Genomic DNA, 23,240 nt, shown 5'->3' on the forward strand with positions numbered 1-23,240 from the left:
TAGTTGGTCTGTTTTCCTTAGAGGTTTACGTTTGTTTGGATAGTAAAATACCGCCCTCTGTACATCAAGTGTATGGACGCTTCTTTCTGCCGAGTTAGATGGACTTTGAAAGAAGATAGGGAGTCCTATGGATTGGTTAACATGGAACTTTGAAATGAACTTAGGTGAGAACCTGGGATGAGTTCCGAGGACAACCTTGTCCTTGTGTATTATTAAGAAAGGGTCTTGTACGAACAAAACCTGCAGCTTACTTACTCGTCTTATAGAGGCGACAGCTATTAGAAATGCAGTCTTGTAAGTCAGATGTTTTAGGCTGTCATTGTGCATAGGCTCAGAAGGTGGACCCATGAGCTTGGAAAGCACAAGATTGAGATCCCAACCTCTGGGGGAGGGTTGGAAATTGGGGGGTATGGCCTCTTTACCCCTTCCATGAATGCCTTAATGACAGGAACTTTCCACCGTGACACCTTGTTCTGGGAAGTGGTGTAAGCTGACAGGGCTTCCAAATGCACTTTGATGGAATGAAATATTAGGCCAGAGTCCAGTAGGTAAAGCATGTAGTGTAGAATGTTAGCTAGGGAACATTCTGTTGAGTTTAGTGTTTGTGACGTACACAATATCACAAATCTCTTCCACTTATTGAAACAGCAGTGTCTGGTGTTGGGTTTTCGTGCCTCTTTTAGAATATCCATACACCTTTGTAGAAGAATCAAGTGGCCAAATTCTATGACTTCAGGAGCCAAGCTGCCAAGTTCATAGATTGAGGGCACGGGTGGAGGGATGCTCCCTTGTGTTAGCATGTTGTTCGGGCACAGGAGCTTGACTGGGTCGCACATCGCCAGTTTGAGCAGATGTGGAAACCAAGGTTGTTTTGCCCACATAGGAGCAATCAGGATTAGAGTTACGTGTTCCTGATGCATCTTGTGAACTATTTTGCTCAGGAGTGTTGTCAGGAGTGGTTCAGCCACAGGGCGTTCCCTCTGAACTCTGCTTGCCTTCTGAAATAGTTTTTAACAATTGAGCCTTAGGACTGCTACGATTTGGCGTTGCAGGTCATCCCATATGTGCAGCCGTAACTAGCTAAAAGTATAGTGTTGTTAGTGATTCTGGTCTGGTATGCCGCAGAGGAGGCAACCTTTGTCCCGAACGTATGTATTGCTTTGCTTTCTTTGTTTGGCGGTGCCTCTACCTACGCCAAGGGAGTGCCTGCCCTGTTTCTGGTGGTGGTGAACACTATGGAATCCAGTTTAAGCTGACCCTTAATACACAATGGGGTCAGTGAGCACCGGTCTGAATAGTTTTTGTATTCTGCGATTGATCGCCCTTGTGAGACTAGGCGCCAGTAGGGATGGCTGGATGATTCTTTGTACAGACTGCAGGAGTGGAATAAACGGGGTGGCAGACCTTGTCCCCCAGAATGTCTTCCATAAAGTCTTTGTCGACCTGCGCTTCGTGAGTGTTGATATTAAAGTGTTGTGCAGCCTTTAGTAGCAGTTAATGGTACTAATGTTGGTTATCAATAGGCAAATCGGCTACCGGCTGGTCCTGGTGGTCTGACGACTGGATTACGAAAATGTTGTCATTATAAAATTGGTCTGGACTATAAAGGGCCCTTAAGGCCCTGGGTCTTGTGACCCTGACGGGTCGTCAAAGTAAAAGTCTTGAGGGGTGTTGGTAGGTCGAGGCTGGGGCGCCTAGAGCAGAGGTAATAGGCTGTGGCTCAAGACAAGGTCTTTTGGCAGGGGGCTGCTGTGCCGAGGGCCCTGGCTGTGAGGCATCTTTAAAGGATTACAGTTGGTCTGGGTGTCTGTCCATAAAGTCCACAAAACTTGACATCCTCGTTTAAGAGCTTATTAAAAACTGTTCAGGTGTATAGTCATATGAAGGTCGGAAGCCTGACATGATAGGGGTGGTTTGGGAGGGAGTTTGATCTGTGTGGTGAATAGCCCCCGAGAGAGAGTCTACAGGAGGGGAAATTGCAGCCTTATGGTTTTTGAGGGCAATGACGTTGAAATTTGGGACTTTTTCAGCAACGTTGTGTTTCTTGATTAACTCCTGCATTTTCTGTGTTTTCTTGGGGGACGGCAAAATGCTTTTCGGCACCTGTTCCTTTGGTGCGCTAAAGAAGGGCCCTTTTGTGTGCAGTGTCTGAACCGACTTCGGTTTGGGTTTCGCAGGCCTGTCATGAGGCGAAAGCGTACGCAATGGCCCAGAGGACAGTGAAGAACCCGAGGCTTTCTCTCTGTACACTGCGTGGGCTTAGACGTTACCATCAAAAGTCGGCCGTGGGGTATGTTTTTAGTGTCTTTGTGCTTGTGTGTGCTCTGGCCGCCGGGTGTCTTCTCCATCACAGAGCCGCCAGCCTACTTGTTAGGGAGAATTCTCAGAGATGTGCTAATTCCTCTCTACCTTAGAGACCCCCAGCAACTTTGATGGATTTTTAGGACTTGCATTTGTAACCTGGAGAGAGTGATACCTTTTTTCCCCACTCTCTCATGTATCTTTAATGTGATTTTGAACTGTGGAGTCTGACAAACTCCATAGGCATCATCTTTTACATTGTGTCACAGCACCTTCAGTGCAGTGACACAGGGGGGTCTTTCAGAATTTGCCAAGGTATGAATACCTTATCTTGGATAAACTACTGTTACCAAGAGCAGTTTAGTGAAATTGACTTTACTTACATTACTTAGTATTTCCTTTGTCTAGTGCTCATGTAACATTTTTATGTTACCCTTTCCCCGATGAATGGCTGGTGGCAGTGGTTTACTTCTAACTACCGTGGTGTGCATTTACTGCAGGCTGTGTTCGCAGCTGCACTAAAGCACCCAAGGGTACCATTTTTATCAAAATGGACCTGGTCTTCTTTTTTCGCCATTTCTTTGTGGAAAGGTCCTCTGAGATTTACTCTGTGCACCCAACCAGGTTTGGTCCCTTTCTTCGCTTTGCCTTTGGCAGGATTGATGAGTGAAGCCCACCTCTGGCTCCAGGGTGTCTGGCAGGGGCAGGAAACGAGGGAGGTGCCCGAAACTCCCTGTGCTTAGTCTCCTAGGAGACAGAAATGCACTCTTAGGTGATTGGCCGGCTGGCTGTCCGGGAAGGACAGCCAGCCTGCTGGGTGACTGACAGCTAGGCTGGAATGAATGGGAGAAACCACCATAAAAGGCGAGGCTTTTTGGCTTGGAAGGCAGAGTCGACCACTGGACGAAGGAATCCGAAGAAGAACTTGAAGACGACGCCTGCTGCAACTCCTGGACCGTTGGTTTGCCTGGTGAAGCCCTGCTGCTGTGCTGTAACTCCAAATTCGTTTCGACTAGAGAAGCCCTGTACGGACGACTTCTCCCCTTGAGTTGGTCGAACCAATCAACTCCAAGTAAACCACCTGGACATCCTCTCGAAGCTGGTTTAAATTCCATTACAATTGCTGCTGGAACTGAATAGCCAGGGAGAGGAACACCAGATCGTGCTCGTTGCTTTTAAGTTGGCCAAGAGCTCCAGGAAGATCCTCAGGACTCCCAGGAAGTAGGACTGACAGAGCCTGAGCCACCTAAACAGAGCGCTGGACCCCAGATGCAAGGAAAGCCCATCTCAACAGCCAAATGTCTGCGGTGGTGCTATTTGCTTAGACGCGAGGAGCTGAAACCGCAAGGTGCCACTGAATGGAAGTTGATCCGTTTGTCGCCTCCCACTGCAGTGCAGGAGTCCTCCAGAAGACCTCCCTCTTGTCCCCACGACTGAGGCCCAGGAACACAGGATCTGCAGAGCTGCACAGGAACAGAAGCCAGCCAAAGCCATGTTCTTCTAACCAAAGGTATTGTATAGTCTAAGAGAACTTACCTCTTGTTGTAACCTCACTTGTTCTCTGCTGAGACCTGTCTGGGTTGCTCTGTACAGTTGCTAACAGCTTCTTTACGTCACAAGCCTAAACGGCTTGTGGCCCTACTTTGATTTCTTCTTTTCTACAAAGATTTCTAAAACATTGTGCAATACTTTTACCTACCTCTGAGAAGTGCTTCAGCTCACCTAGACTTTTGCCCAATTGACTTTGGCCTAACCTGGCTCCCTGAATTACTTCTTCCCTCTGACATTGTGTTTGGTCTACCTTCCAGGAAGGGGTTAACTAACTTTGCATTGGGGGTTTTAGCTTACATCCCTGCTGAATAACATAGCCTGCCCTTTTCCCATGCTATCTTAAAGACGTCAATGAGATATACCTGCAGGGCTGTGTCTGTTTAACTTTTCTGATTGATTGGGATGACCGCTTGTTTAGTTGTAGTGTGGGGTACAGTAGGAGTTTTATTCACTACTCATCCCTGTACTCCTGCAGAGCAGAAGTCATTTTGTCACACATTGGCTTCTTTTTTCTTTGTCCTCTGATCTCGAGAGGTGCTACTGAAGCAGCGTTGACTTAAACCAAATGGTAGAAACAGATGATAAAACAGACCATCACCTGCTGACTTCCTGAGAGCACTATAATAGGGTTGGATATTATTTATTTTCTCTTCAGTTCCATTGGCGCCCGCCCCACTTAACACTGTATAATTAAGCCTTTGAATATTGCAATGTGTGTGGGGGATGGGGGGGTGGGCGGGTCAACAACTAATGCATGCCATTCTGAGTAAAACTACAAATCACGTTAGGCACAGAAAAAAACAGTATTTTCTGGAGTGGCTATTTTACCTGTAATGCTTTTCAAAGACTTGCATGACAAAGTGTAGAAATTCCAAAAAAACTCACAAATAAGCAAAACAAATGACTTTGTTAGCATCATTAAGGTATTGAGTGTTCTTTTGGGGATCAACATTATATTTACATAAACAATATGAGCAGCAGAAACAAATTATAACATTATACAATTAATGGAGACATCGTTCTTCATTGTGGAGGATCATAAAAGCCATTTTAAGTGTCATAGCACTGTATTCCACACATTAGGGCAACTTTCCCGTTAGGGTAACATTCAATGATTTACACATTAAGAAGGCACTTTACCCCTAAATGGCACATTTAAACATTCTGTGAAGCAAAGGATTTCTATTGTTATGTGCCAATGCAGTATGGTATTTCAGTAATTAAAGTATTAATTAAAAAGTACAACACTTATAAGACCATACATTTCGTTAATATGCATGATCATACAAATATATTAAAATGTAATCCCGAAATGTAATTCCCAACACATCTGGCATAGAGCATCTTTCCAATTCAGGCACAATTAAAGTCGTCACAAGGTGCATTATCCAAAAGTCTCAAAGCCAGACCGAGGTACAAAGCCTTTTCAATGTACAGAGACAGTGCATTTGCTGCATGCATACCAGGGAAGGAAGTCAAACAGAAGAGGGCGAGATGACCGCTAAGGATATCGACGTTACAGAAAGATGGAGAACATAGCTGCTCCCTTTTCTCACTTGCTACAGTAAACTTATCAGCAGCTTTCATACTGATTTCAGCCCAAGCTGTAGCAGGAATCCAGGTACGATATAGATACGAGGTTACCAGCATCCGATGGCATAAAGACCTGCTCTTGTGACTATGACAATATAGTGTCAAGAATCAGCTCAGGTCTTGTCGCAGAACATTGGCTCCACGGGTCTCGATGCTTTCTACTGCAGGGTTTAACTGTCTAAGTTTTCTGCACAAGACTAGCTATTAACAGAAAGACGCAGGCCACGTATGCTTGCAGCACCCTATAAAAACTAGCTCTCTGCCTATGCCCCTCGCTTTGCAACATCATTGGTCATTATCTTGTCAGCCTGCTGTGATTCCGACAAAAGACTACGCCAGCCAGTGTTCTGTCACTGCTGCTACCTTCAGCTAAGTTTATCTCATCATACGCCAGTTCTTGCCTTCCAGCTCCTGTATTTCTTTAGAGCAAGTGTGTAATCTATTATGACCCCCCAAAAAAAACAAGGTACTACAATAGTTCTCCATCACAGTTCTTTTGTCAATTCTACAATAGTCTGAACTGTCTTTAAGCAAAATGTCATAGGCTATAAACATACCGCTTTCTGCTCGCTTATCATTTGGCTTTTTTCCCAGGCTTCTTCCTCGTGTTTTGCCCGTAAAGACTCAAGTGCTTCTTTATCAGCTAAATCCTTCTTCATCTGAGTCTCCAGTACCTGAAGAAATGAACATGAATATAGTATGTGTACAACCTTTAATCTTTTAATAAGGAGTAGTCAAGAGCATGCAGTGCCAAGTGGCGACAGCCTTCCCAGATGGCAATATACTCACTCACCTATGAAATACCAAATCTGATTAAAGAATTTGCATTTTTCTAAAATTAACATTTAGGTTCAACAAGTCAACATTCTCAAGTGTATTCATAAAACGAACTGCTGACAACGTTCCCACAGTGCGTTAATACAATCGTCCCCACCAGCATGCTCATCATCTTCTTGGTTAGACTACCGCCTTCCACCACATCCGGACGACAATTATAACATTTCCTTCTGTTGGCAGACCTCCCTACTCACCATTGTGCTTTCTCTACCCATTTTCCAGCGTTCACATCTACCCTCCTACTCCCCCTTGTGTTATACAAATTCAGACCGGTAGCCTAACCACATCTACTCAAACAATATGTTCTACATTTGTCTTCTCATTGCTGCCCGTGTGAAAGAAGGCACTGATGCCATTCCTTCTTTGAGGGCCGGTTTTATTTCAGTCCTTAGTATCAGTGTTTCGTCTGTTATGCTGTCTGAAATGGGAGCATTTATGTGGGTACACCAGCCCACCCAGGAGTAGGATTCCCCCAAGACTATATTTGCAACGTCAAAGTCCAGATGTAGACCTAATACTTCATTTAGTGCTTCTGTAACCCCCTGCTGGAAGGTGCTAACTTTGCTACATTATCAAATCATGTTCTCTACGGTCTCTCTCCTGTGGTTATATTCCCAGTATGTATCTATCAGTCATGTCCTGCTCCTTCATTCTCTGGTTTCCAGTGCACACTGATGAATTATTTGATCTATCAGGCCTTCTCTCCTCAGTTCATGGAAGTGAGTTTTATATTTTCACAGCCATCCCCTGCTAGGTGCCCTAACTAAGCTCCATTAGTAATGCCTGCAACCATAAGCAGGGTTGTATTCACCCTCCCATTTGCAACTGGTCATATACTGCCAATGCCAAGTTCCTTTGCTTGGCCAGATATCGCATATTATCCATCAATGAGTTTTCTGAAGTCCCACTCTCTGGTCTGATCATTGCTCTCCCAATAACAGCTCAGAGTCCAGTACTCACCATAGGTGCAGGCATTCATCCCTCTAGTTCCTGCTAGTGTCTCACAGGGGATAACATTTCCAGCATCTATGAGGTCCTCAATGCATCTTATCCACTTAGATGCAAGACTGGCAAAAAAGACTGTTTTCTTATACACCTTGAACCCCGGTCGAGACACAGTGGGCCCCCTCAAGCTATGTATGGATTAAAGCCCGTATTTCTTGACATCTCTCACCAACCTTGTTTCAAAATATCAGTCAACTCAGATGGTTCAGCTGTATTCGGAGTCACAGTGTCATCAATGCACTTGACTCCAGCGGTCCGAACATGGTAACGTCTGCTTTTGTTCACTCAACAATGTCACCTGCCAAAACAGCCAGGGAATGTTGCATAGTTAAAAGATAAGTGAGAGCTAGCAACGTTGAGAGCACTCATACCCTTTTGGCCTATGGGAGTTGCCATTTATTTTCATAATGCCCATCACAGTTTTTATTTTACCCAAATAAAGCCTTTGAACGCCTTGTTACTCTTCTTTTTTCAGGGCTAGTGGAAGAATGGCCAAAATATAAGTTATCTTTGTAGTTGCTATTATCTTCAGGGCATTAACTTTCCCCCATAGGACAACTTCAAAGCTGTACCTCTGTCGAGGACTATATTTAGGCTAGCCACTACATTCACTATGTTTTCGCTATTATGTGCCCAGAGTCTGTAGGCATCCAGAGGCCCAGGTATCACATTTTTGATGGGAACCACCAGAATCCATAACCTGCCAGGTCCCCTTTCGGGCAAGTCCTAGAAATTGGCATTGCTTCGGACTTCGACCAGTTTATCTTCTAGCCTGATGTTGCTCCAAATCAGTCAATCTTACTCAATGTCAAAAGTCCTTCAAGGCATATAGCATCAGCATAAACAACAGCTTCACTCCCAATCAATTTCAATCGGTGTGCCAGAAGACAACTACACTTCTCCCATTCATACTAGTATGTGCTCCATGTCCTGAATGTAGCATATTCTACCCTCTGTGATGAATCTGGCAATGTAATCACTGCTTCCATGGGGGAAACCTTCCCTAATGTGGCCAGGATAAGGCAGGCGTTTTCTGATCCAAACCCAGAGGGCGGTTATTTGAGGGAGGGTCACGGAGGAGAAATGACCCTCATGGATGTAAAGGTGACTTGCCAGAAGAAACGGGGAATGTCCCCTTTTCCGCAGGGACTAATAACCCTGTAATACCCCATTCTGTTATAGCATATAGTAGTAAAACATTAGAAATCTCCCCCAGATCCAAAACCAACTGTACACTCCCTAACTACAACCATAACGAAAATCCCTTCCCTAATGGACTAATGGATTGTACTTATCCTATCATTTCCCTAAAAAGAACTGTGACGAGGAAGAATAGGCGTGTCCTGGTTTATAGTCAAAATCTCGAAAATTAAAATCTCGAAAAAAAAGCACGAATTAAAAATCTCGAAAAAAATATCGAATTTTTTTTTCAATGCGTTTTTTTCCAAAATGGGGGGGTTCTCCCCCCCGAACCCCCCTTTTTTCATTTTTTTTATTTTACTCCTTTTTTTTAACTTACCTGACCCCAAAAACACAAATAAATAAATAAATAATTCGATATTTTTTTTCCTCGAGATTTTTAATTCGTGCTTTTTGTAATTCGAGATTTTATTTTCGGTATTTTGACCGACCACCGTATCCTGAATGACAGGGAAGATCCCCAGTGACTTACAATGGAGTTCTAAGATCAGTACAGCGAAAACGGAGAAGTATGGAGGAATGAGGACTACATGTAAAAACAACATACAGCAGTCTAGTCTTTCCCAAAATCTTATTGTCCAGAGCCATTATAAACGCAAGGAAAGACTCAGGAAAGGTGAGAGAGGCCCTCCCTCGAGGACCTTGCTGCAGGAACTTTTTGTGTAGAAGTAGGAGCCTTGGACTAGTGCTCGAGACTAGAGAAGGGGAAACCCTTGCACCCCCAACAGCTGGTGGAGAACTGGAGTGTTCTGGGGAAACCGCTATGGCCCCCAGAAGGAGGTGAACCCCTGGGCAACAGCAGTGTGCCAGAGAAAAACTGGAGGCTCCCTCACTGAAGAAATACAGCTGAAAGCGGCAAGTTTAAATTTGCTTCTGCTTCATCTGAGAGACGCTGGCTGGAGGAGTCTTATCCTCTGCGTGCCGACCGAGGGATCACTGGGCTGGTGCGAGTTATGTGGAGCCAAATGGCTCACAGCAGAGACTGAGGGGAGCAGACTGCAGGAGATGGTACGTGGCGGGAATGCCACGTAAGGAAGAAAGGCTTCCTGGCGTACGCCAGTACCGAAAGGCCTCCTCCACGCCGCTCGAGCACGAAGCTACCCAGAGCAGGCGAGCGGGAACCGTGAGGGGCACAGAAGCCACGTAGCACAGACGGCGAACCTGGAGAAAAGGCACAGGATGCTCAAGAGCCATTGCAGGCTTGCCACAGGAGAGACAACACATGCCATAGAGAGCCGGTGAGTACACCCAAAGGAAGTATGGACACCAGGGAACTACAGCAAGTCTACCGAAGGCAAATAGAAGGGAATTAGAAAGAAGATAATCAATATCTCTTACAGAGAATTATTTTGGGACACAAAGCCCGAGAGAATTCAATAGGCCTGAGGAGAAGAAAACCCCTGCCCTTGTGAACCTTTGCAACCTAATAGTTACAAGTATGGGACCCGTACACAAGGGGAGCAAGCTTGAGAGAAGTTGAGGGTAGAGAAAGAGAGCCCTTCACGTCATGAATCTTTGCGAAACCACAAGTTGCAAGTGTGTTCATATGACAAAGCCCTTGCAGGAAAGTATACCAGGCAAGGTCAGGTTGAACAGTGTGAAATGTACATCATATGAGGAGGTCCTGATAAGGATACACTGGTAATAGCCAGAGACTGTATTCAAATCATATAAGGAGGAGAATAAACCTGACATGAGAGTACACAAGGTAGCCTGCCAAGATTAAAACCAACAGCCAAGTTGTTTTGCAAAACAATTGTTTTGCTGAACAAGAGAAACTCAAGGAAATTGATGTCTATAAAAGTGTAAAGCACAGTGAAGAGTAATCATAGGGGAAGGGAGCAATCCCCTGGAACTGAACTTTATCCATTGGGAAATTATGTTGGAGTAGCGTTGGAGTAGCGCCTTTCCTTTTGAACTTGAACATTTGTCACCTTCAGTGCCAAAGACATTACCCTTTTCACCTTAGAGTTACTTTTGTTAGAATGACATCGGACAGACCCTTAGTTTTGTGTTTGGTAGGGAACCACCTCTGTCCGTAGGGACAGAGGCATTTTCCAAACCCCTTTTCATTTATAATAAAAGTGTATGGCCAAAATCATGAACTCCTGTGCCTGCATCTCATTCCTTGCTCCTCACACCTTTTATTCAGTTCATAGTGTTTCTCTTCCCTTCTTCAGTTTGGCAATAAATGCAGTATGCAGCTGCTTTATCTCCACTTCAAGTTTCACAATTTCCTGGGCCTTGGCTATTTTGCATTTGCTTGAGAGACCCATCAGAAAGATCTCCTAGAACACTTAAAAGCTTGTGACAAGGTCAAGTCCTGTACTTTCACGTTCCTGTTCACCCTATTATCTTGCATTTGTATAGCACCTCCTGCCTTAGTTTATGGCGTTGAGGTGCGTTGCCTATCAGGGAGGCAAAGAAGGAGTATAATGGAACATTCAGTAGAAGGAAGGGAGAAGCAAAGTTGTGTAGATAGTTGGAGTGAGGATCAGGGTGAGGGATAGACAAGATTCACAGGACGGCATGAGAAGGAAAAGGTAGAGGAGCTACGTGTACAACTGGACCACATTTATGGTGGGACTCAACTGTATTCTATGGGGTGCAGTGCCAAGAGGAGAGATGCTGGAGAGGAGGTGTTCACTGCACAAGGGAGTATCTCTGGAAATTACTCACTGCATGCGGAGTCAGGGCATGTTGAAGTCATGCCCGAGAAAACACAGACGGGAAAGCACTTATGCCAACTTCCCTAGACTCCAAGTTTGCAAAGGCTGCCTAAAAAGCGAGCAAAAAACCCCTCACATTTTTTGTTTTCCTCATTTATGTCATGGTTACCAAAAACCTATGCTTGTGCGCAAAGTGCTTAAGGACACATACTGTCTTAGAGCCAGACTTTGAGCATTCCAGTATGCTGGTGAACCAAGGCATGTAGAAAGCGCTGCATACAAAGTCCCTGTACTTACTCCCCTATGCCACAAACAGCCACGCTCTATATATGTGAAAGCAGGAGGGAAATATGGGCACATTTAACAGAGGGTGGAATTTCGACAACAGCTTTCTTGGGAGCAGAAGCCCAGTCCGGTCATCCTGGAGGGCCGTGAATCCTACTATGCCTTTAAAGTAATGGTTGTATTGGTGTGTGAGGCAGGAATCCTCTTAGGCAAGCGTTGATGGGAGTTAATTTACAAAACCCAGCCTTTGACTAGCCTTCTCACCCTGAACTGCAGTTACTGCGTACTGTTAATAGAGGGCATCATGCAAATGTTGTATCAAAATAGGTGTATGTGGTTTAGTTAACAGATTGGATTTATGGGTCTACCTTCTGCATGTTTTTCTTCTGCGTGTTTAGGGAGTTGCTACTGGGTGTTTTATGGCTTCTTCAAAATTAGACATTTAAAGCAAAACATTCTAATGAAACATCAACATATTATAACACAACCTAACCAGCTAGTATAAAAGTAAACAGACGACATATATTCTCCTCCCTCCCCCAAAAAAGTGAATGAGCATATTCGGTAGCACTAGGGTAGATTCTAGTTAATGTGCATTTAGCTTTGGGATATTACAAACATGTTTCCACAGCTTAAAACATGGCATGCCGTATAGTAACTTAATACAGTGCAGCGCACATCCACAAACACACACAGCCTACCCCTCACCCCACCTACATTCACTTTCTGCTGCTCTTGGGTTGAATCTCAAATTGGCCTCCTTCTTCCATAACTCTCCTATTTCCTCATTCTCCAATACGAACACATTTAGCTTCCATGTTGCGGACCTTCTTAGTGTAGTCCACAGCTAGCAATGTCATAGTCTGAGAAAGCCCCAAAATGTACATGTTACCAATCTCACTTTTCAGAATGTTCATAAAAAACCCTGAAGTCCGGATCACAGCACATGTGCAGTAGAGTGGAAACTATATTCTTTCACAGGGAGGTGTTGCAGTCGGCATAATTCCATGAAGTTGAATTCTTTCACCAACTACTCCACCGGTGTGCACCTCTTGTTGCACCCACCAGTTCTTCTGGACAGTTTACTATGGTTAAACATAAGGTCCATCACTTCATTAAAGTCTCTTCCCACTAGAACTGAATCTCCTGAGCATATTTTGAGGTTTTGTGCAACTTTATGGAAACATTGACAATACAAAACCTTTTTGGGTGTAAAGGTTGCCCACCGTCAATGTGTCTTGAATTATTAGTTGTACTGCCATTGTCCGCACCTCTTGCCTTTTTTATGCGAGATGATCCTATTCTGACGATTTATGCAGATCTGAATTGCTACACATCTGGATCTCATGTTGTATGATCAGAATAAAACTTTGCTTATTGAGCCTCTGCCCAACTTTGTTGCCACTGTGAGTCTCACACATTTCAAGGCTGTTTTTGCCTGACCACTGCACAACATGCTTAAACTCAGCTATGCTGGGGGTGGCGCTGTGGAGCAGCCCAAGATGGCTGCCTAGCTTTTGGGCTCCGTGTGGGACTGGGTGATATCCTCGGACATCTGCGGCTACACTGTGCGTTTTACGCTCATCTCCTCAATACTTTTGCCTCGCATCTTAGCGCCTTTGCCTGGCGAAATTCCGGCTCCTCTGCGACCCCAGGTGATCCGGTGCGAGGCCTCTGATCCGGCGACCAGACTCCGGCCCTCTCCCCCGCGGCGTACGCGGCGTCGGCCGAGGCCCTCCCCCTTCCCGGGGCCTGGGCACTTCTCCCGGGCGCTCGATCGGGCAGACTGCGGCCCGATCGGGGCCCCGGCGGCTTCCGGGCGTCCTGTGCCCGGCCCCCCCGGGGTGCGGCCCGACTGTGATCTCGGAGCCGTGACCGACGCGGAGCGCGCCCCGGCCCATCCATCCGGCTGCGGGCGATTCTCCGTCGCGGTCCCCTGCTGGGCGGCGGGGCAGCGGGGGCTCGGGGGAGTGCGGGGCTACGCCCCCGGGAGGTGAGAGGCGGCCAGCTGAGTGCCCTACATCCCTGCTGCGGTTGTGTTCGCCGCCATAGTTGGAGCTGCGGAGCCGGCCCGGCCCCTCCCCCCGTCCTGGGCGGACTGCGGCCCGTTGGGGGACCCATCGCTACACCGCTGCCTGCTGCGGCTGGGGGCTGAGGCCCTTAGTTGTGGGGGATCTGGCCCCGGCTCTCTCCTGTTGGTGGGCCACTCCTTCTGTCGGCTTCCTGCTGAGTGCGGCTCCTTTCCTGGCGGGTTGGTCTGGACACCCGCGTCCTTCCCGCTGACTCTGCTGCTAGTCTCTCCACTTTTTGGGCCGCTTGGAGGGGCTGGACTGGGTGCCCCTCCTTGGATATTCGCTGCAGCCTCAAAGTGGACATTGCTCACTACGTCCCCGCTTGTGACTTGCCTGCGGTGCGGAGGGGCTTTGTGGCGCTCCACCCTTGGATCCGTGTCCCGGGTCGGCTGCCTCTGTGGCCCGGGCTTCTCCACTCTGTGGGCTTTGGGAGCTGCCCAACACCATCACGCCCCAATCAGCTACCGCTGAGCCCTGATCTCTTTCACCCCGGGAAGCCTCGGCGACCACAGTTCTCCCCCCTGGCATAGGCTCCACACTCTTGTATCTGTTCTTGGGACCACTACCTGTTCCACCCCCGAGCACCAACCCACGATGCCTAGCAAGATCAAGGCGTCCTCCACGTTTTTGGGAGAGTCGGGCTAGCTGGAGACACCTGCAGGGGAGGGTGGGGGATTCACACTGCAAGTTGGGGGTGGGCAGTGAGGGTGGGAGGTGGCATGGGTGGGGATTGGGGACATGTTTTTGAAAATGGTAGTAGCGGGCTGGCAGCCGGCTACACATCGGGTCGCTTTTGTCTAATTATGCATCATCCTGTTTCTGTATTTCAACAACTGTGGTGGGATGTTCACTAAGCCTGTCGAGATGCATGTGTCAGCTTCAGTCATGGTCACTCTGAGATTGGGAGATCTGGTGACCCTGGTACTGGGGTCCGGTACTGGGGGACGGAGGACCCGGCGTCCGCTGACGTTGGATCACTCTCCCTGGGTTCCTTGTCCAGGGATTTTATTGACTAGGGCACTAATATGGCTGTGACTATAATGACATGGAATGTCCGCAGCCTCAGTAATTACACTAAGGGTCGCAGGATCATGGCTTACGCCAATAGGCACCACTGCAAGGTATTACTCCTGCAGGAAACACATTCCACTGGTCCGTTGGCCAGAAGCATAGCACCCACCTGGGGACCCCTCAGGTACTTCACGACATATTCTACAAGGGCCCGTGGAGTGCTGACACTAATCCACAAGTCTCTCAAATTCGTTCTTCACAGGAGCTATATTGACCCGGGGGGGAGATACATTATCCTGCACTGAGCCATCGCCAATAGAGATTATCTACTCGTGAACACCTATGGCCCCAATGTAGACTCCCCTGAATTTATTGACCAAGTAGTGTCCATACTCCTGGGATACGTGGGTGTACAGATCATTTGGGGTGGTGATATGAACTTTATTTTGGACCCCGTCGTGGACAGGACCGGCTCTGCCCCCAGACCCTTAGCGAGCGCAGCGCGCAGGCTCGTCACACTGCAAGTCACTTGACATTCTGGACAGTTGGAGAGCCCTTCATCCGCTAACGCGGGAATACACATATTATTCATCGGTGCACGACAGCTCTTCTAGAATTGACCAGATCCTATTGTCGGGCCAACTGATTGGCAGGGTTTCAGATATTCGTATACTTGCACGTACTCTGTCTGATCATTCACCGGTCCTACTGACTGTCAATATGGGTATTCTGGCTCCCACCATTAATACTTGGCGCTTTAAATCGGCCGCCCTGCAGGACATTGTCTTCAGGGCTGACATTCTGTCAGATATCCAGTCCTACTTTGAATTCAACTCACCACAGGACACCACCCGGGGGATCCGTTGGGACGCCTTCAAGGTTTTCATTAGGGGGGCAGCCATTTCTAGGGAGTCCGGGGTCCTCAAGTCCATAAGGGCCTCCCTGTCGCGCTCCGAAGCCAAACTGCGAGATCTTGAGCGGGCCCACCCTGCCTCGGTTGACCCTGTCATCCTTTCCCAGATAAGCGAGGAACTCAAGTTTTTCAACGAGCAGGCCATCAGGGAGGTGCAGTACTTTAGCCGACCTCAGGCGGCGCGGAAATACGGTGAGGGGGACAGACCTGGCAAAACACTGGCCGCCTTGGCCAGGGGGGAGTGGGGCCTAGCCCAAATCACTTGCGTCAAAGATAACAACGGGTTGACCCAGTGGTCTGACCAGCACATTTTGGAGACCTTTACAGACTTTTACTCTGAACTGTACTCGCAACCCCCCGAACATGGCGAATCCCAGATGCGTGAGCTTCTCGCCCAGATCCCCACCACTATCGTCTCCCAGGCTACGAGGGAACAGTTGGACTCCCCCCTTTACCCTGAATGAAATAGTAGAGGCCATCTCCAGCCTCCCGAAGGGGAAAGCACCGGGCCCCGACGGGCTTACGGCTGAATTCTTTCAGGAGCATGTAGCCATACTGGGCCCTGAACTGCTCGAGGTTTGGAACGAATCCCTGCGCCTGGGCTCTCTTCCCCCATCTCTACGCGAGGCTGTCATCACGGTTCTCCTTAAGCCTGGCAAGCCGCCTGATGAATGTGGTTCATATCGCCCCCTCTCACTTATGAACCTGGATACGAAAATCTTCGCCAGGGTGATTGCCAATCGCTTTCTCCCGGTTATGCCTTACATGGTACATGAGGACCAATCCGGTTTTGTCCCTGGCAGATCCACATCACACAATATTCGACGGCTTCTCAACGTGATGGCCCGCATTGACCAGAATGTGAGTGCGGTGGCGGTCACCTTGGATGCCCAGAAGGCTTTTGACATGGTTTCCTGGAAATACATGTGGCTGGTCCTGGAGACCATGGGCATTGGTCCTGGGATGATCTCGTACATCAGATTATTATACACCTCCCCGGTTGCCAGAGTTCGCGTTAACTCTCAAACTTCAGCTCTGTTTCCTCTCTTTCGGGGCACCCGTCAGGGCTGCCCATTCTCCCCAATTCTGTTTGCTCTTGCCATTGAGCCTATGGCAGACTTCATCAGGGAACGGCACATGCGCAGAGGGATACGTCTTCAGGGCACCCCCGAAATTGTCTCCCTGTACGCTGACGACGTCCTGCTGTTCGTCAGGGACCCAGATTCCCACTTTGACCCTCTCCTCCGGGACATCACTCGCATCGGGACATTCTCAGGCTTCACTATAAACTACACCAAGTCCGAACTTTTCCCCCTCACGCACTCCACACATCAGCCGGCCACTGAGTACCCGCTCCGGTGGTCTCCCAACGGGATCAAATATCTGGGGGTTCACGTGTCCTTGACTAGGGAGGCTCTTTTGACTGACAACTATGTGGCAGTGGCGGCACTGGCCGAAGCCAAACTGGAGCGCTGGCGCTCTCTTCCCTTATCACTAGCCGGGCGGCTGTCACTGGTCAAGATGATACTGCTCCCTAAGTTTTTGTATACGTTTACTAATGTTCCCATCTGGCCTGGAAAGAGGTACTTCACTGATCTACACAAGCTGTGTGCTCAGTTCTTGTGGCACTCTGGCGCTGTGCGGAAAAAGTGGGGCGCTATGACTCTTCCCTACGACAGGGGCGGGTTCACGGCCCCTGACTTGATGAGCTATTGGACCGCAGCGCAGGCACAATTTGCCAGGTACTGGTACCCTGGTCCTCCTTCTCGCCCGCATGTCAAGCTTGAAACCCTTGCTGCCTCCGGTGTTATTATGTCCCTACTCTTACATCGGAGATATGAGCCTAACTCTCCCATAGACCCTGTCCAGGCCACCTTACTGGCCTGGAGGCGGATATTCGCTGCAGACTCCGAAGCTCACCCTTACTACAAATGGCTCCCCGCATGGCAGGTCCCCGGATTGGAACCCACGAATGACACAGCCCTGGCACGGCACTGGCGGGACCTGGGTTATCTGGCCCTTACTGACTTCTACCCAGATGGGGTATTCATAACGCCACAGACGTGGAAGCCAGCCCACTCGGGCTCACCACTTGAGCTACTACAGTATTATCGACTCTGTGCGGCGTTCCGGGCGGCTTGGCCCGTGTTCCCCAGCGAACCCCCAGACCACCCTGCCATCTCCTATATTGCCAACTCCGGGGGGGCGCGTGGAGTGGTCTCATCATTGTACAAACTCCTGCTCACCGCTTCAGCACCACCGCCCTCCAAGGCGAGAGAGGACTGGGCCTCTGAACTGGGGGTTGTCATTTCAGAACAATTGTGGGGTAAAATGTGCTCCCACACCAGTAGGGTCTCCCTTAATTTTCGACATCGCACTATACAGTACAAATTGCTGAATAGGCTATACTATACCCCACGCAGACTTTCCAAATTCGCCCACTCCGACACGCGACTTTGCCCCCGTTGCGGGGCGGAGGATGCAGGTCATCTCCACATGTTCTGGGATTGCCCTAACCTGGCCCCATTCTGGGACGAGATTATTAAGACCATGTCCGGTTTCTGCGATGCAGTGCTCGAGCCTGATCCGTTGGGGGTGTTGTTTGGTCTATGGGTTGATAAGGGCGCCAGAGGGGAGGCCAAACTGCTAAACGTATGTTGCGCAATTGCTAAAAAATGTATCCTTCAAAACTGGAACTGTTCGGCCCCTCCTACCTTCCAGAAATGGCTAAATCTAGTGACCTGGTCCCGTAACTGTGAGGAGGACTACATCACTACCCTTCCAGGCCGGTCCCGGCCCAAAAACATTTGGACTGCCTTCAACAGCTACCTTAACGGCCTCGACGCTGCCCCTTTGGCGGACAGCTCGCCCTAAGCCCCACCTCTGTATATTGTGCTCCCCAATATCTTACTCAGCCGATCTCTGTCTGACAATGTATATTGTTGTTTGTGAACATTCCTGTGCAACGTACCTTGTTATGCTTGTTGACTATACTCTCGACCTGTTATGTGTGTATGTCAGCGACCACTGCCAGCAAAAATAAAAGTTAAAAAAAAAAAAAAAAACTCAGCTATGCTGTGGCAAGTGTGTAGTCTAGTGTGTCCCACCCAAAGTTAGGTAAAGGAGGAATTCCAATCTATTGATTATTAATACTCAGTGCTGCCACCAGACTATACTAACCCAGCGCAGGTGTCTCCCATAGCAGAGCACAGCAATTTAACCAGGTCTGATGGCTAAAAAAAAAAAAGAAGAAAGGCTGGTCTACATGCGCCCCTTTGCCCCCCCTTCCATCCTTGACTAGTGTAACCATGTCTCAAACTGGTTCATACCATTAAACCCCATATCCAAAAACAATAGTAATGTGTATGTTCTCAACGGATTTCATGTGCCGCTAGATTCTCACTTTGAGCAGCCTTTCCTCAAGCTAACCTACAACGCAAACCACCATCTATAAAGTATATTTACTTCTTAAATATTACCCCCAATGCAGCATAACAACCACCATCTTTTTCTTGGAGAGAACTGCCCCAGAGCTCCCCCTGGTGTGCTTGTACCCAACATGTATTTAACTCCACCAGTTAGTAGCCTCCCCCCAACCCTATGGAATCAACCCAACAAAATCAAATCAATCCTATGGTTACGGTTCATTCAATACGTAACCATCCATGGCTCTTATTCCTTTAAAACCAGTCCTTTCTCTGTTTGCCATCCTCTCTACCATGCTTAAGACTCTTCCCTGTGGCCCAGAGGTTCTGGATCATGACTTCTTCTCTCCACTCTGGATCAGACCTGTAAAGTTATCATTTCTTCTGGGGTCCACCTACTAGACCTACCAAATGTACTCGTATCCATTTTCCAGTCCGTGGGTTCAATTGCCATTTGTTAGGGTGATTTCACAGGACATACCCCACAAAACGCCCATGCACAGCTTCTGAGAACAGCATAGCAAGGGACTAGTACATGTTTGCACTTGCTTTAGCACTTCCAAGTATCACTATAGCCATAATCTACCAACCCACACCAGGGGCAACCATGTGGATCTCTTATTCATCTCCACCTCTCTCTCAGCCACTAACACTACTGTCACACCATATCCATTTGATCACTCCATTATTTCCATCACCATCTCCCTTTCACACTCTAACCTCTCCTCACCACTTGCCTCACCCATTATTTGAAGGAAATGTAAACCTTCTGCCATTCCTCCTTTTCTCTGACCTGCAGTTCTCACTTTCCTCCTCACACCCGATGCCTCGTCCACCAACACTGCCTTCCTCCAACTTCCAATTATATATTACTCCTTTCTCCTCTCAGTTCCCACTGCCAACTTTCGCCCCTAAGCCTAGGCGTCCTCACCCCATTCATATGATCTCTCCACACAGACATGCGTCAGCTGCTGCACAAATGGAGGCATATCCCTTTGCATGAGGCCCTTCAACTCTACCTCTATGCCCTGAACTCTTTACTTTAAACTATTTATAATGCGCTCGCATGGACCCATAGGCTTAAGGGGCGCAGGACAGACTACAACGAAGAACATAAAAAAGAAAAAAAAACTGCTGGGTACTCAGAAGTAGGGCAGAGAGGCTGAGTAATTAGTACCTAGGCAAATACCCAGGTCTTCAGATTCTTTTTAAAGACCTCTGTAGACTCAATGCCACTCAGGTCCAGCGGGAGGTCATCCTAGGCCTTAGGGGCGCTAGCATAAAAGTTTCCCTTTGAGGCCTTTTCCGTCCTGCACCTCGGGATCATAAGGAGATCCTGATTGCTGGACCTCAGAATTCATCCATAACTTTTATTCGAGAGTAGAGCTTGGAGATATAAAGGCATCTTTTCTTGTCTACACTTTTGTGTAATGACCAACAACCTGAAGCGAATTCTAGAATCCACTGGGAGCCAGTGAAGAGTACGCCTTGCTACAGAAACATGATCACTACGAGAGAGACCCACATCCATCCTAACAGCTCCATTTTGTACAACCTGCAATCTCTTGCAGAGATTTTTACTGATTCCCACTAAGAGGCTGGAGAAGTAATCAATCTTGACTCCCACTATCGCTCTCGCAATGGTCTCAGCATTAGCCCTTGCGAGATGAGAGGTTTGAGATGAGCCAGTAATTTGATATAGTAAGAACAGGATGAGACAACACTACAGACGTGAGACTTCATACTGAGGTGTTGGTCCAAGGTCTTAAGCGGGAGGATTTTAACTGCCCCAATATGAAAGCAGTCATATGCAGGACCCAATTTCTGTAACATTTTGGGTGAGCCAACCACCAACAACTCTGTTTTTTCAACATTCAACGCCAGTTTATTCTGTTCCATCCAAGTCTCAATCATTGCATATGTTTTATTGATCAACACTTCATCTGCTTTGTGATTACCAGACAAAAGGATGATACACTGCGTATTGCCCATATAATTAGTGAAAATCACCCCTCGTAGGCTAACATAGCAAAGAAAGGTACAGTAAAAAGGTTGTACAAACACAGCGAAGTACAAGAGCCCTGAGGTACCCCATATTAATGTCAATAGGGATAGCTTCAGCTTGTTGAGAAAAAAACACTTCTTTCTCGATTACTGAGAAAGGAAGAGATACAGCGGGTTGCACTAGGCGAAAAGTTTGCAACCTTCCCCAACCTGGTGACCAGTATGTAATGGTCCACCAGGTCGAAAGGCTGCCGATCAGTCCAATAACATCAACAGCGAGGCTTCATTGTTATCCATACGGTTCAAGAGTCCGGACTTTAATTCTAATAGCGCCGTTTCTGTACCGAAACCAACCGAAACCCGACTGATGGTCATTCAAAATAGGATGTTCTTTCAGATGTACCGCTATTTGCCTATAAGCAACTTGATCCAGGATTTTCCGGAGAAACAGGGTATTTGTAATAGGCCTAAAGTTGTTTGTTATGTCTTCGGAAAGTCCTGGTTTTTTTTTTGTTTATTTTTTTATTAAATTGGTGCGGCCCAGGCCTTTTTCAAATCTTGTGGCACAACCCCGGCTTCCAGGGATGCATTAATACATTTACAAATTGACAAGAGCAACGTGGGCGAGCACATTTTAATTATCATGGCTGCTGAGGAGTCATTCTTACATTTGAAGATCTTAAGTTGTTTGATAATTAACAAGTTTAGATAATGATATAGAAGTTAAATTAAATAATGGAATAGAGGGGCATCTCCCAAAGGACCAACCTTGGCTTTGAGTAGCTGCTCCAACTAGTTTAGCTCGTTTATAATCGATATCAGCTTAAACATTATTGAGCTCATCTTGCATGGCCTGCTGGATCCCTCTGCACCAAGCATCATCTTTTACCAGCAAACTTACTCTATTAAGTCCTCTCTTGTTACAGAGACAGGCACTGCAGAAAACCCTGACTAGGAGCGGCATCAAAGGAGGACTTTTAACCCAGCCTTCGAAGACACCCAGGGACAGAAGGATGGAGCAAAAAGGCTTGGACCTCCCACAAAATCAGCTTGAAGGTCGAAGAAAGCGGCCAGAGACTTAATGCTGCAGATGGCCGAGTGACAACCTAACAGAAGTCACCAGGAAAATCCTAGTACTGAGAGTAACAAAGAAAATAATACCCAGACCGAATGCCGTTCCAGGTTAAAACAGCAAACGGTTCCAAAAGAGGGCAAATCCAAGGCAATCCAAAATGCAGAAACCAAGTTCGGCACACAGTTCAAGGAATCTATTAGATCATTGCGTGCCCCATAAGTATGGAGACGAAAATTTCGAATCTGAAAAAACACGGCGCGCAGTGATCACATAGATCACACTTTCACTGCATTTACTCTACCCTTCAAACTTTACTTACTTTTGTCTGCTCACGTACCCTCTCACCAGTGCCTCGACTCGCCAGTCAAGCCTGCAATGGAAGTCTCCTATCCCAAAAATAGGCACAGGGACTTCCGTGACAGGGTCTTTCTTTTTTTTTAAAATAATTTTTTTTAATTCTTCATTTTCTGCTGAAATGCTCTCAATGCAGGCAGGAGACACCCCTGCTGCCCTCGACCCCATTATACTGAACAAGGGGAGAGGTGATAGCCCCGCAACCTCTGCTCACCTTGTTCAGTATTATGGGATTCTGATTTTTTGTTCCAGCCGAATGGCCAGTAAACGCACATTCAGCATTTTTTATTTTGTTATTTTATGGCAATACTGTTCCAAAAGGGGCAAGCAAAAGCAATCCAAATGACAGAAAACAAGGTAGGTACACAATTCAGCACACAGATCCAAAAGGCAGATCCAAAGCAAGTCACACGATTAACAGGACAAGAAGCCAAGAGACCAAGGAAATCAGGGAAGGAAAAGGGGCTACTCACATAAGAGGCCTAGTATACCTGTTGAGAAGCGCCGCTGGCTGGCCTACAGACATCTTAAATGGTCTGCGATGAGCGTTTGCCACTATGTACACATGTTCAAATGTGATGACATCATGCACATGGGACGACGCACTGCTCTGCCCCTGCCGACGGCGTTGTACAAGCGCCACGACAACAGCCAGTCAGGGCAGTTCCTGACAGGGAATTCTAAAACACACACATTGGCTCACTCAAACAATCCTCGACGGCTACATGGCATCCTAAACTCACTCCTCCTAAGCCTAAGACTAAACTCCTCTCTCACAGCTAATAACCTAGCTGAATACTTTGCTGCAAAGAAATTCCAAAAATGGAGTCTCTCTCCTGACCATACTCGCGCTCGCCCTCCTACTTCCTACACTACGATCATCTTCTGCCTCGATCTCCCACTTAAGTCGGATCTCTACTCATAAAGGCTAACCCCTTTTGTGAC

General features: G+C 47.4%; 1 protein-coding gene across 20 annotated transcripts in view; it reads right to left on the reverse strand.

Annotated features, from left to right (window-relative positions):
* The window catches only part of CIT (citron rho-interacting serine/threonine kinase), a 2,264,529-nt gene that overhangs the window by 1,308,791 nt on the left and 932,498 nt on the right, over positions 1-23,240 (reverse strand). For all 20 annotated transcript variants that reach the window (XM_069619729.1, XM_069619715.1, XM_069619714.1 and 17 more), the window contains one exon: positions 6,003-6,119. In XM_069619729.1, the coding sequence (XP_069475830.1) occupies positions 6,003-6,119 (117 nt within the window). The remainder of the gene's footprint in view (positions 1-6,002; positions 6,120-23,240) is intronic.

The sequence above is a fragment of the Ambystoma mexicanum genome, chromosome 10, assembly GCF_040938575.1.
Source record: "Ambystoma mexicanum isolate Mex_15411 chromosome 10, UKY_AmexF1_1, whole genome shotgun sequence".
In the NCBI taxonomy this organism is placed as follows: domain Eukaryota; kingdom Metazoa; phylum Chordata; class Amphibia; order Caudata; family Ambystomatidae; genus Ambystoma; species Ambystoma mexicanum.